Source organism: Triticum urartu, chromosome 7 (assembly GCF_003073215.2).
Source record: "Triticum urartu cultivar G1812 chromosome 7, Tu2.1, whole genome shotgun sequence".
Taxonomy (NCBI): domain Eukaryota; kingdom Viridiplantae; phylum Streptophyta; class Magnoliopsida; order Poales; family Poaceae; genus Triticum; species Triticum urartu.
Window position 1 is genome coordinate 684,908,717 of NC_053028.1, and position 12,963 is coordinate 684,921,679.

The 12,963-nt window shown below is 43.6% G+C and overlaps 1 protein-coding gene across 1 annotated transcript; it reads right to left on the bottom strand.

The window, feature by feature from the left end:
- Window positions 1–10,314: 10,314 nt before the first annotated feature.
- LOC125524004 (hydroquinone glucosyltransferase-like) lies at window positions 10,315–12,009 on the bottom strand. The gene has a single exon (XM_048689083.1). The coding sequence runs from the start codon at window positions 11,947–11,949 to the stop codon at window positions 10,507–10,509; it is 1,443 nt and encodes a 480-aa protein (XP_048545040.1). The 5' UTR covers window positions 11,950–12,009; the 3' UTR covers window positions 10,315–10,506.
- Between the last annotated feature and the right edge of the window lie 954 nt (window positions 12,010–12,963).

Sequence of the window (12,963 nt, forward strand, 5' to 3'; positions counted from 1 at the left end):
ACTCGCAACTTCCACGAAGCTTCCTCCTCCCCGAATATGAACCGGCATGGCACAATCCCCTGTTCAATTCTAGCACTACTCTAGCTAGCTACGCGCCATTGATGCGGGTACAGGTCACGGGCCGTCCTTTTTCACTAGTTTGTGGAAACGAGTAGTGCAGGCTCATGGCTGTGCCTTTGGCTTAAAATGGTTACTGGAAGCTTAACCGATGGACCGCTTTCGCCCGAACAAGGGCACATACTCGTAGCTAGCTGGACCTTTTAGCTTAAATGTATGTCCATCGTCTATTTATGCTTCGATTTGCTATCCCAAGGAACCTAACCCATGTGATGTGAAGCAGCGCAAGACTAGCTTAGTCATGCCCACTGATTTGCAGCCAAAAATGGGCGGCAGTCTTCCAGAATACGTTTCAACTTTCGGCCGGGGCAGCTAAAGGATTTACTGCAAGAGTGCAGAAATGTTGTTACAAAACATAACATTTTTCAGGCTTCGGCACGAAGTAGAAAGAGGGGTGCAGATATGGGTCACAGGGCATGATCACAAAGAATTTCTTAGTAGTCAGGCATGCTATGTTCCCAACGGCGAATATATATATATATATATATATATATATATATATATATATATATATATATATATTCCATTTTCCAAATTTGAAGGAATATGTACATTGGAGATGACGAGTACTATGGGACTATAAGTTGAAAGTCTTTTTGTAGATTGCACTTGTCGGCTATTATCTGTCTTTTTCCTTTCTAAGAAACGTTTTGAACTGCAACCTCAAACTAGAGCCATTAACCATATTATTTGCATCGATGAGCCGATTCGCGAGAGCCTACCTTTTAATTGGGAAACTTTTACCAAACAACCAGATATACTGGATAATGTTGTTCTTAGTTATATCCAGCCAAAGGACAGTCATATTAAAACATGCAAAGTGCAAAATAACCATGAGAATGAACACAAATGACCAGAGCTTTGGGTGATGTGGGTATATATTATCAGGAAGGAACACGCGTGTGTAGTTCAGGCGTGATGATGGACCAGTCGAACATGTCCATTTCACTATGCCTCTTCAATTCACGAGATTGCAAAAGCACAAGAATAAGAAAACATAAGAATGAGATAGGATTGCATGTGCAAAACAGAGGATGGTGAAAACACATGAATTTGCCGAATTCTGTGTTTGATTTGCAAGAATAGGAAAACACGGGAATCCTAAAAGGCATAGTCAAATTAAGGTTAAAACATATGAAATTTTCAGATTAAGTTAATACACTATGTCAGTTATGGCATTTTCCTTGGTCTTTGTGCATATTACGCTTGCAAAAGAGAGGTTAGGGTGGAACGCAAAATTTCTTTGTTTTTCTTAAAACCAAAGAAAAATCTCTGCATTTCCCCTATGGTACATTCTTCTGAATTATGAGCAATGTAACCATTGAAAAAATTTCTATTCATGCATTCTTCCTCCAGTTATCCTAAGTATTAAAGAGGCCCCTAATTTGTGCAAATGGATGCGAACTCATTCATTGTACCCTTCGCTTAAAATGGTTACTAGGAAACTTCAACGTAACGCATTAGACCCATCACTTTCACCCTTTTTGCAAACAAGGGCAAATACTCATGGCTAGGCCTTTAGCTTAAAATGTCCATCAAATTATCATGGTTGTATTTTTTATCCCAAGGACTCTTGCTAGCGCAACCCATGTGACGTGAATCATCGCAAGACAAGCTAGTCCACTTTTTTTGCAGACAAAGATGGACGGCTATGTTCTAGAATTGGTTGTGATTTTTGGGGAATTTTTACTGCAAGTGTGGCATGATCGCAGAATATTTTTTAGGGGAACATAGTAATGGTAAGACACAATCCCACGTATCTTCACACGGTGAAATACCTCCCCCAACTTTCTCAAGCCACACTTCATCCGTGCACAATCAAGTTTCAAAAGACAAAAAGAAAACACAGCTCAATTAACACAAATTACAACAAAAAATTGGCATGGCAAAATAATATGTACGGTAAGCTTGTTAAAGTAGTGTTACAAAGCAATGGATACATTTGATGCATTAGAACTCGGCTCAATTTCGTAAAGGTTACCAGGTATTCAATTAATCAGGAAATCCAAGCCAATTACTACCCCTGTTCAAGAATTCATCCGATTAACCAGTTAACTTGCCGATTAATCCCTACTCATAGGGTCACCGAGTAGCCGATAAACCGATAAATCATCCGATTAATTGATTAAATGGCCGATTAACTTGCCGATTAGCCTATTAATCCCCTACTCGCCAACCAACCGAGCAGCTACCGGTTAACGATTTCCTCAAGAATGATTACTACTAGTACCTCTTTTTGGGTGTTCCTAGCTAGAGAACAAGCGAAGCAGGCCATGTAAAATAGTCACCGCATCTCGTCTCCCTTGGCGGCTCGAGGAGCAACCCTAAGCCGCTGCCACCACCTCCCGTCAGCCCTTCCTTTTCTCGCCGCCACCGGTCCTCCGGTCCTCTACCGCTCCCTCTAGACCACCGTGTTGGGCACATGCAGCTCTCTCAGTGGCAACTACTTGTTAGGATTGGGGTTGGTCGCTTCCTTTATGGCTTGTGGTCACGTCCGATCAAATTAGCGAACGGTTTTGTCGGTGTTGGATTTGGAAGGATTTCTCCTTCAGATCTGGCCTTGGCGACACGGTAGGCTGCTCGATCTGCGGATTGCGGTGGACATCGAAGTCTTTGTTGGGGTCATCTCTTCACATCCAGTGGCTACTACCGGCGACACGTATGTGGGAGGGAGCCAAAGGCTCCACTGTTGGTTTTGACGGCTCTCGCTCTAGCTAGTTTTCCTTTGATTGTGAGATGCAATTTATGGGCGGCGGCTTGATGTAGAGGGTATGGTTCTGTTGCAGGGGCGGTGGGAGTTCTAGCCTAGCGCATGTAGTTGTTGGGATCACGAAAAAGTGGTAGTGACAACACATGATTGAATTTGATTTGGCGCTTCTCGAGTGCCTGGTCTCGAGCTCCGGGGTGAAAACCCTAGGTATGACCTGAGTTTGTTAGACCTAGAAATGGCGATGTTTTTGTGTCATTACCTTGTTGAAGGCATTAATTGCTTGGATATGCTCAGACTTGTTCTTCAGAGCGAAAACTAGAACCAGGCCTTTAGTTGTTGGATCCGGTGTGGTGATGCTTGAGCATCATTCCATTCATGAAGGGATTGTCATTCAAAAACTTTTCCCGTTGTCTTTGTGGTGTCAACAGATAATTGGTACAAATATGGTTGTTGCTGTAGTTTATTGATCGCTATGGAATTTGTCTTTCCTTTTCTTTGATAAGGCATATAGTTTTTGTCTTATATGACTGTGCTCTTTGCCGGCATGTTTATTTGTGTGTGTGCATTGATTTTGACTGTGTGAATTCTATCTATGCAGAGGACGGGTGTGTGCTCATTGTGTTTGTATCCGCTTGATGCTTCATTTTAAGTCAATAAAATCCAACTTGGTCGAAAAAAAGAAATACAACAGAGTATACAGTGCAATGAAGGAAACACCATTAGAGAAGATGGTAATGACAGAAAGTTGATAAGTTTACTCTGCGGGTATATGCTTTCTCAGCTCATTGGTCAATTTTTCATATTCATCGAGATTCGAAATAACCAACAGTGTGGTTTTCACTTCTGATGGATGAGCATGAGAGCGAGCCCGGGAGTGAGCCGTGGAAACTGATAATTCTACTAGTGCAGTATGTGACAATGCATCGACCGCCAGCCTCGACATCAAGATTGGTGTGGTGAGTCCGGGTACTGAAATGTTTTGCTGAAGGTATGCATACAAACAAAAGGCATGCAGTTTAGTTTGGTGGTGAAACTTTGAATTGCTGATAACTTCTGAACCAAATTTTGATTTTAAAACTTTTATAGATTTGAATTCACGTCAATATGACCTTTAAAACAAGAATAATCTTGGATGCATTTTGAATAGTTTGAATTTATTATTTAATTCATATTTCAATTCCACTTATGTGACAAACTAGTTTCACTTGTTAAAAAAAACTAATTTCACTCATTTTAAATAACTGATTTCACTAAATTCAAAAAATATATTCATTTCATCCGATTTCACTTATTTCATACTCATTATATTCCAGCATATAAAAAATATTTACGATGTTCACTACTTCAGAAAAGTGATTTTGATTGTTTCAAAAGACTCAACTTAATTATTTCACTCATATAGTTTTTTTCACTCGATTCAAAAAATGATTTCTCTCATTTCAAAAAACTAATTTCACTCATTAAGAAAACAAATTTCACTATTTAAAAGAAACTAATTGCATTCATTTCCAAAACTGATTTCACTCATTTAAAAGAAGTGGATTTCACCCATTTCGAAAAAGCATATTTGCATTTTTTATGTAACTCCTTTGATTTTCACTCCTTCATTCTTTTATGAAATATGAAAAATTAAAATAAATGACATAAGCCTAGTATCAAAATGTGAAAATGTTATTCACTCACTTGAAAAAGTGATTTTGCTCATTTCAAAAAGTGATTTCACGCATTTCAGAAAACCTTAGTTCACTCAATTCTGGAACACCATTTTCAGTTAGTTCGGAAAATTAGTTTTCTCTGATTTTGAAGCAACTTCACATATTTTGATTGATTTACAAAATATTTTTCAGTTATATTTCACAAATATCGGATTCACACACTTAAGTAACCTGCTTCGCAAATAAACATTTTTACAAAAAAAGGTGAGTGAAATAAGTGGATCGAAATTTAAATGTGTTTGAAATGTAGCATCAAAGGTTTCAAATATATAAAAAATCAAAAATGAAATTACATTTTAAAATATATGAACGGTTGAAACTTTTTTTTTATGGGAAATGAATGATTACTGATAAACAGAAAATAAAAAAATGGGTTCGTAGGGAGGGCAAGCAGAGAGAGTGAATGTGCCATATCTGTACTTGAGTTCGAAAAAAAAGAGAGAAATGGAGACCATGCATATGCATCGTTTCATAAGAAAAATACCAACGTGCAAAATTAGGAAAGGAATCAAATACAACAGAGGGATACTTAACGAGGTGTCGTCCACTCATTGGCTTGTGGGTGCCGCTAGAAATGTTTTTTTTTGAGCATCAGTACAGACACAAGCGCTTATATACATGCGCATACATTCACCCTTATGAACGTACACACGCACACCCTACCCCTATGAGCACCTCCGAGAGACTGAGCTGGCATATCATCTTGAGATTTACGAAGTCACCGTAGGCGCCTCGTCGTCGACGGGAACGTCTCCTCCCACTGAAAGCGTATCGCCGGAAATCCTGAAATAAATCCGGGAATAATGCGAGCACTATGATTTGAACCCTGATGGATTGAGGATACCATTGTCTACATAACCAACTCAACCACAGGTTGATTCGCGCCGCTAGAAATGTTTGACTGAATGATGTGCCGAAATGGGGGAGTGAGACGGACACGGGCGCACGAATCAGGCCCAGTTCCTCTCGGAGAAGAAAAATGATGATGCGCCACGTTGGTTCGCTACGTCGGTAAGTCCAAAACAAATCCGATGGGTGCACCAACACGACTACGTCGGCATATCTTCCAACCTCTCGTCGTCTCTTCTCTCCGACCAAACCCTATGGAGCCGCCGCGCCGCACCAAGCGCCCCGCCGGAGACGGCGAGGACGACGACGCCAAGGCCGCCTCCAAAGCACCACGCTACGACGGCGCCGCGGCCTACGACTTCCTCGACGATGACGATCTTGATGGCGTGTCCTCGCACGGCACCCGCGGCGACACCGGGTTCCTGGACGAGAGCGACAGCTTCGTGGAGCGCGCGGCGCGGGGCGGCACCAAGAACAAAGAGGAGCCCTGGCTGGGCGCCACCGACGTCGACGGCGAGTCCCCCGGCCCCGCCGCCACGAAGCGCGCCAGGAAGGCCATGCAGAGGCAGGAGGAGGACGAGAGGATCCTGGAGGGCGTCGTCGGCTCCCGCGCCGTCTTCGACATCAAGAAGCGGATCGCCGGCCTCCTCCAGCCCGGCGAGACGGTCCCGCGTGCGCTGCGGAGGCTCAAGGGAGACAAACGTGGCAGAGGGAAGGGGATGGACGAGCCGGCGCGGCGCGCGTTCGACGAGCTGATGGAGGCATCCGCGGAGCTCGTGCGGCGCGGCGACCTCGACGCGTACACGGACGACCGCGAGGCCTTCGAGCGCGGCGCCTGGGACTACGAGCACGCGCGTCGCCGTCGCCGCCTGGCGCGTGAGGCTCCAGAAGACGACGAAGCTGACCAACAGACCGCCGCCGCGACCCGTGACTACTACGTGGACATGTTCGGAGACGACGCAGTCGGCGCCGGCTCGAAGACCGCAGCGGAATCGTCCAGTGGACACGCAGCTAATCCTGAACCGCCTGCAGCGCAGCCTGATGCTTCGGGTGCGACGACGGAGGAGGAAGCCGGCGGCGTCGTCGCGGGCTGTGATTACGTGTACGATCCGTCGTCGGGCTACTACTACAGCGGCAGCACGGGGCACTACTACGACGCCGCGTCCGGGTGCTACTGCTCCGCGTCCACGGGCACATGGTTCTCCTACCATGTCGACGGCGAGGCGAGCAGTACTCCGGCCGGCACGCACGTCGGAATGTAGGGGCGCACTGCTGCAAATGTTTGGCTGATCGTGTAGTCATTTTGACGTCTACTGAGTTGATGTGATTGTGTATCAAGAGGACTTTAGCTGCCGATTAAATCGTCGCTTATTTTGTTTCTCAAAGGAAACATAATTTTGCATGTTATTGCTAAGCATGTTTCATTTTATTCCAATCTTGTTCAAGAAACGTTTCACAATTCATAAAGTTCAAGTGCATTTATCTTTACATACGTTTCATTTTATTTGGTCTTGTTTCAGTAACGTCTCAATTGCATTTGAACAAACTTTTCATAAAAAAATAAATACGTTCATTTTCAGGCCTTTTCATTTTTTAGTCTTGTTTCAATGAATTTCAGAGACAATCAAGAGATTTTAACATAATTTTCATGATATAAATATCAGTCATGATTTAATGTATTTTAGAAACATTTGAAATGCCCAGTTGACAAAGTTTCAAATGCATTTATTTCCGGCAATCTTTTGTTTTATTTCAGTCTTGATTCAACAAAGGGAGTGTCTAATTTTCAGTCATCCGCTTTTCAATTTGGTTTACGTCGTTTTTCTTGTCCACATAGTTCTTGACACGTGTCTAGTAATTTCAGTCAGCACCAAAAAAGATTGTGTTCTTTTCGGTTTCAGGTCGTTTTCTCCCTCCCGCTCTTAATCCTTCAAACACATTTTTTTCTTTTCTTTTCTTGCGGATGTACCTTCAAACACATGTTGGCCCTAGCTTGTCCCTAATGGCTCACTTGCAAACCCGTTATCGATTTCATAACTTGACATTTTGTGTTTGGACATGGACTAAATGAGAGTGACACACTAGTAGAAAACAGGGGTTTGGTCACAGCTCAATATACACATTAGTCCCGGTTGCATTACGAACCAGGAATAATGTGAGCATTAGTCCCGGTTTAAGCGGCTAAAGGCATTAGTCCCGGTTCAAATGGGACCTTTAGTCCCGGTTTGAGACATGAACCGGGACTAAAGGGTACCCGGTTTGAGACATGAACCGGGACTAAAGGGTGAGATGCCTTCAGTCCCGGTTCATGTCTCAAACCGGGACTAAAGGGGGTTCGTGTCTCAAACTCTACCCCCCCGCGGTGTATCGCCATTTCAGTTTTGAAAAAAAAAGAAAATGATAAAAACTTCAAAAAATAAAATCCTGAGAGATGTAGTTATATTACTACATCTACTAGTTAGGAAAATTAATAAACTTAAATTTGGGCATGTTTTGCAAAAAAGTGTTATGAAAAAGTAAAACGGCTATAACTTTTACATATGATGTCGGAAAAAACATATAATATATCAAAATGTTTTTGCACAGTCCAAAATATTTAACCTTTTTGCCTAAAAATTTACTGGTAGCATTTGGATGTGACTATGAATACATAATTTTTTTGGATTTTTTTGTTATTTTGAATTATTTCAGTGCGCAGGAGCATGTGCTCCCGAGATCCAAATTCGATTTCCGGATACATAGACCGCAACTTTTATTTAAAGATGTATTTCCTATATACATATATGCACACACGCGCGCGAACACACACATAGATATATGGGGCCTAGTATGTTTTTTGGTAGCCTTTAACCATTGATAAAATTATTAGTATATGAGATGTATGATATAAAAATTATACCATTAGAAACTCCCTTTCATATACAAATTTCATGGTATGCATTGTGTAACATGCACATAATATATTATTGGTCTAACACATGGTTAAAGGTAATCTCAAAAACGTATTAGACCCTATATATTTGAACAGAGGAAGTACATCAAATGCTAATTGCTAGTGGACATGTGACTTGGCAATTGACAAGGGCTCCACCAACATGCATGTCAATAACTTCATGCATGTGAGCATTAACATTTTCTAAAATACGTCAAACTTGTGTACATGCATATCAACAGACAAGGATCTCATCATGCATATCAATAATAGCCATTTTGCCGATGAGATCACGAGATATATGGTACATTTTGTTAGTACAATGAAAAATCCAGGAATTTGAGTGTGAATTCTTTGATTTTTAACAAGAGTACCACTTTCCTCGGAATTGGTACAATGAATTTTCTTGGAATTGCTACTTATCCAATAAATTATTGAATTTCAGAATACGTAATTGTTGTTGAAATATTCTTTGGAATTGAGGCCACGAAAACCTGAGTTTTCTTAAGATAAATGATACCAGTGACTTGCACAATTAAAATTACATGAATTTTTATATGGAATTCTCAAATATCCATGCCAAGTGTTAAGTTTAAAACTTTATGAATTTTCATGGAAATCAATTATCTCAAAAGGTAGCACTCTAACAATTGCACTAAGAGTTTCTCTCATACAAAATTACACTAAGAGAGAACATTATCATTATTATAGTGAAACCATTGTATTTGCATTGTAGTTCAGCCAACAAATGTCACTCCAATAACCCAAAAACAAGGTTCACAAATTCAAAATGACCGTAGAAAAATCACATTGTGTAATGTAACTAGAGCGTGTAAAAGGGCATTAAGAAGCTGCATGTATCAATCATTCCAGGCGCATTAACTAGCTGCATGTGCATGTATTATGCAATAATTTAGTGTATTATCGCAGGAGTAGTTACATGTGTCTGCACTATAAAAGTGCACTTGATTATTGCCATCTCATACTAGTAATCAATAGCGGTATGCACCCTGGAGCCAAACGCCCTCATCGGTTTATGGGGCTATTAAATTGATGTTGGTGATTGCCACGTGCCTTCAATGCATTATATTTTGATGACGATATTCATTGGGCTATTCTAGGTTGAAATTTTGGCATAATATCTTCATTTCTATCAAGGTAAGGATAAAATTCTAAATTCGGATGACGTGGTTTTATTCACATTTTCATGGTAAAAAAATTAGCAATAAGCAAATAGATAATTAAAAGGAGAGCATGTTGTGTGTCCCGTATGATAATTAGAAAAGTTGGTGATATTACCATGAAAACTTATATGGTTTCTTTTCCTATATTCAATAAAGTGATAGTAGATTTTGACCGTACATGGATAGTTGGAGTCCTCTTTATACGTTGACTACATTGTTGATCTATGCAGATGTCGTTGGAAAGGATTGCACTCAATCACCCTTGGTTCCTCTACTTTTGTGCCGCACCATTTGGAGGCGTGTTTCTACTTTCTTCTTTTCCAGTAAATATGAAGAATCCAAATCCACTATTTATACTCCCTCTGTTCATTTTTGTAAGGCCTTTTAGACAGCTGAAATTGAACTGTTTTAGGTGTTATCTTAAATGTCTAAAACGTCTTACAAAAATAAACAGAGGGAGTATTATTTTTCTAGAATAAATGCCTTCTTCAATTCGTCTGCCATTCTGTTAGCCTATTTCACCTATGGTCTCACATGTAATCTGAACATCTAGAGTGTAATCAGATTTGGCATTTCTGCATTTTGTTTTTGCTGATTTATTAAGGGCACATAGAAAATATTGAAATATGTATGTTGATAATATAAAAAGATCTATGTAAAAAAACTGTCATTTCTGATGTCAAAGTCTCTCCCTTCGCTATTGCTGGCTTAGATTTGATTACTCACCTGATCACTGACCTTAATCATTTCAATTATGATTTTATGACACAAGTAATTTTAGATCCTCCCACTTCTTTTCCCTTAGGATAATTTGAAAATTGCTTCCATCTTTACAATATGTGATAATAATATCTTCAAAGAACAAAGTATTATTCTATATTTAAATGTAAAATACACATATAGCAATCGATACAACATAAATCAAGAAACAACTTCAGCCACCATGCTTCTTATTCAGTTACCTTAGGGAGCAACTAGGGAGACTAGGGAGCATCCTCTTTAGTCACCGTGGCTCTTCCGATGCAAGGAAACCATGCCAGCCACTACCGCGAGAGCTCGATCCTGCGACCCACCTGCCGCCGAAGCAATCTCGGCCTCATCCCGGAGGTGATCGGCCTTTTTCCGCGCCATGCCGCCCTTCTCCCCTTCCATAAGCTCTCTCACCAGCGCCGCCACCTCCTCTCGCGGGACAATTGCTCCGTCTTTACCCAGGGGAGGCCTCTCCCACAAAGCCAGGCCCACCCGATCCGACGACAGCATCACCGCGTTCATCCTCTGCTCGGCGTACAGCGGCCACGCCACCATCGGCACGCCCGCCGCCACGCTCTCCAGCGTGGAGTTCCATCCGCCATGAGACATGAACCCTCCCACGGCGACATGGTTAAGGATCTCCACCTGCGGCGCCCACAGTGGCACAAGGAGCCCTGTACCGTTCATCCTCTCGACGAACCCGTCGGGCAGATATCTCAGCGGGTCGGCATCGGTAGCGGCAGTGCCGAGGTAGGCCGCGCTGCTGTCCTTGTCGTTGGGGTGGTGCACCACCCAGAGGAACCTCTGCCCGCTCGCCTCCAGCCCAGCCGCCAGCTCGGCCGTCTGCGCCGTGGACAGCGTGCCGCCGCTGCCGAAGGACACGTACAAGACAGAGCCGTCCGGCTGGTTGTCCAGCCACCGTAAGCAGCTGTGCTTGACCTCGTCGGAGTCGGGGCACCGCCGCCGGGTGAATGGACCCACAGCGTACGCCGGCGGGTACACGCCCTTGTCAGAAAGCTCTTTGAACGCCACCAGCGTCTCGTGCTCCAACGCATCCATGGTGTTGACGATGAAGCCTTCCGCGAGGAGGTAGTTGAGACCGAGGTCGACCATGAGCTCGTACACGGGGTCGGAGCGGTTCTGGACGGGTTCGACGAGATCGGCGCCGTGCAGCGGCACGCACCCCGGGAGCATCACGGGCTCCGGGAGGTCGCGGCACTCGCAGGTGGTGGTCCTGGAGAGCTCCGGCGTGTAGAGCAACGATAACAGCGACATGAGGCTGGAGGTGTAGAAGACGTACCCAGGCAGACCCATCTCCTTGCTGACGGCGAGCGCCGCGGGGCAGAGCATGTCGGTCATGAAGGCAGTGATCCCCGCCGGGAGGCCGAGGAGGGAGCGTAGTAAGTCGCGTAGCTGTGGCAGGGCGCGGTTGATGACGGTGAGGATGCGGGTCACCAAGTGCGCGTCGGCTGCGAGGTCGCTGATGGACACCTCCGGGAGCGCGGCGACGGAGACGCCCGGCGGGAGGGAGGCGAGCGGCGAGGAGTGGCCGGGTGTGGACAGGCTGGCGTAAGTGACGATAGTGACGGTGAAGCCGTGGCGCACGGCGAGGCGCTTCGCCAGCTCGGACACCGGGAGGACGTGGCCGGCACCGGAGCTCGTGAGCATGACGACGTGCGGCGCTTGTGCCATGAGACCGTGTTAGCTAGTGTGTCCCCTTGCGTTTATTCGATCGGCAGCTAAACACGCATGCATACTGCTTATAAACAGACGGATAGTAGGAGCAACAGGAAAGAAAAGCGTGAGGTAAACGATTCCAGTCACACTCGTGTCGGCCACCACACTCGGTCTGACACGTACTACACACGCTTTTCAAGACTTAATGGAGATAACAACGATGATTACCGTTCTACACACGCTTCCTCACACATTTTCGACACATATCGTAAATTGACAAGTGATATAGGAGTGAGTATTTCCGGTAGTACTATGGATTTCTTCACCCTGTTTGTATGGGTGTGAAGGCTTGCAAGTAATTAAACCCCAACCTTAATTAATTCAGTTGTCACGAGAGATGGAAAATTTATAGTTTAGCTATACTAGCAAAAGTGCCTGTGCGTTGCAACAGAAAAAAAAAATCACATGATCCTTCAAGATTTCATAGGTCCAAGTTTTCTATTTCATACATTAGGTAAACTATGGTTTCTAGTTCAAGCATCACTGACTTATGGCATGTTCAACAGCATTCCAGCACTGGCTCCGCTCTCATGACCTCTAGCACATCCTCACGTTGCCGTCCCGAGGTCATCCGCGCTTCAATTTGAAGTCGAAAGCATGTCCAGTTGTACACGGCAAAGGAAATATCCTTATTAGGGACCCCCTATCCGAGATCTGTCGAATTAAATCCCGGCAGTTGTCGTCATGTCTATGGTGTTCTTGTTTTCATGCTATGTCTACCTTGGGTTGCTGTAACATGGATGTGGCTGCTCCCTGCCTATGAATGTGACGGTGAAAGTAACTGTTTCACTCAATTGACAACTGTGGGTAAAGCTGGCTTCTCTATATTTACAAGCCACATGTTTTTCTTAACTATTATAGTTTGTTATAATAACAAGTGAAATATGAGAAATGGCAAGACTACTGTAATAGCATATAGTACAGGTCTCAAGCAAGGTAAGAGTACACAATGATTTGGGATGGCCTGTG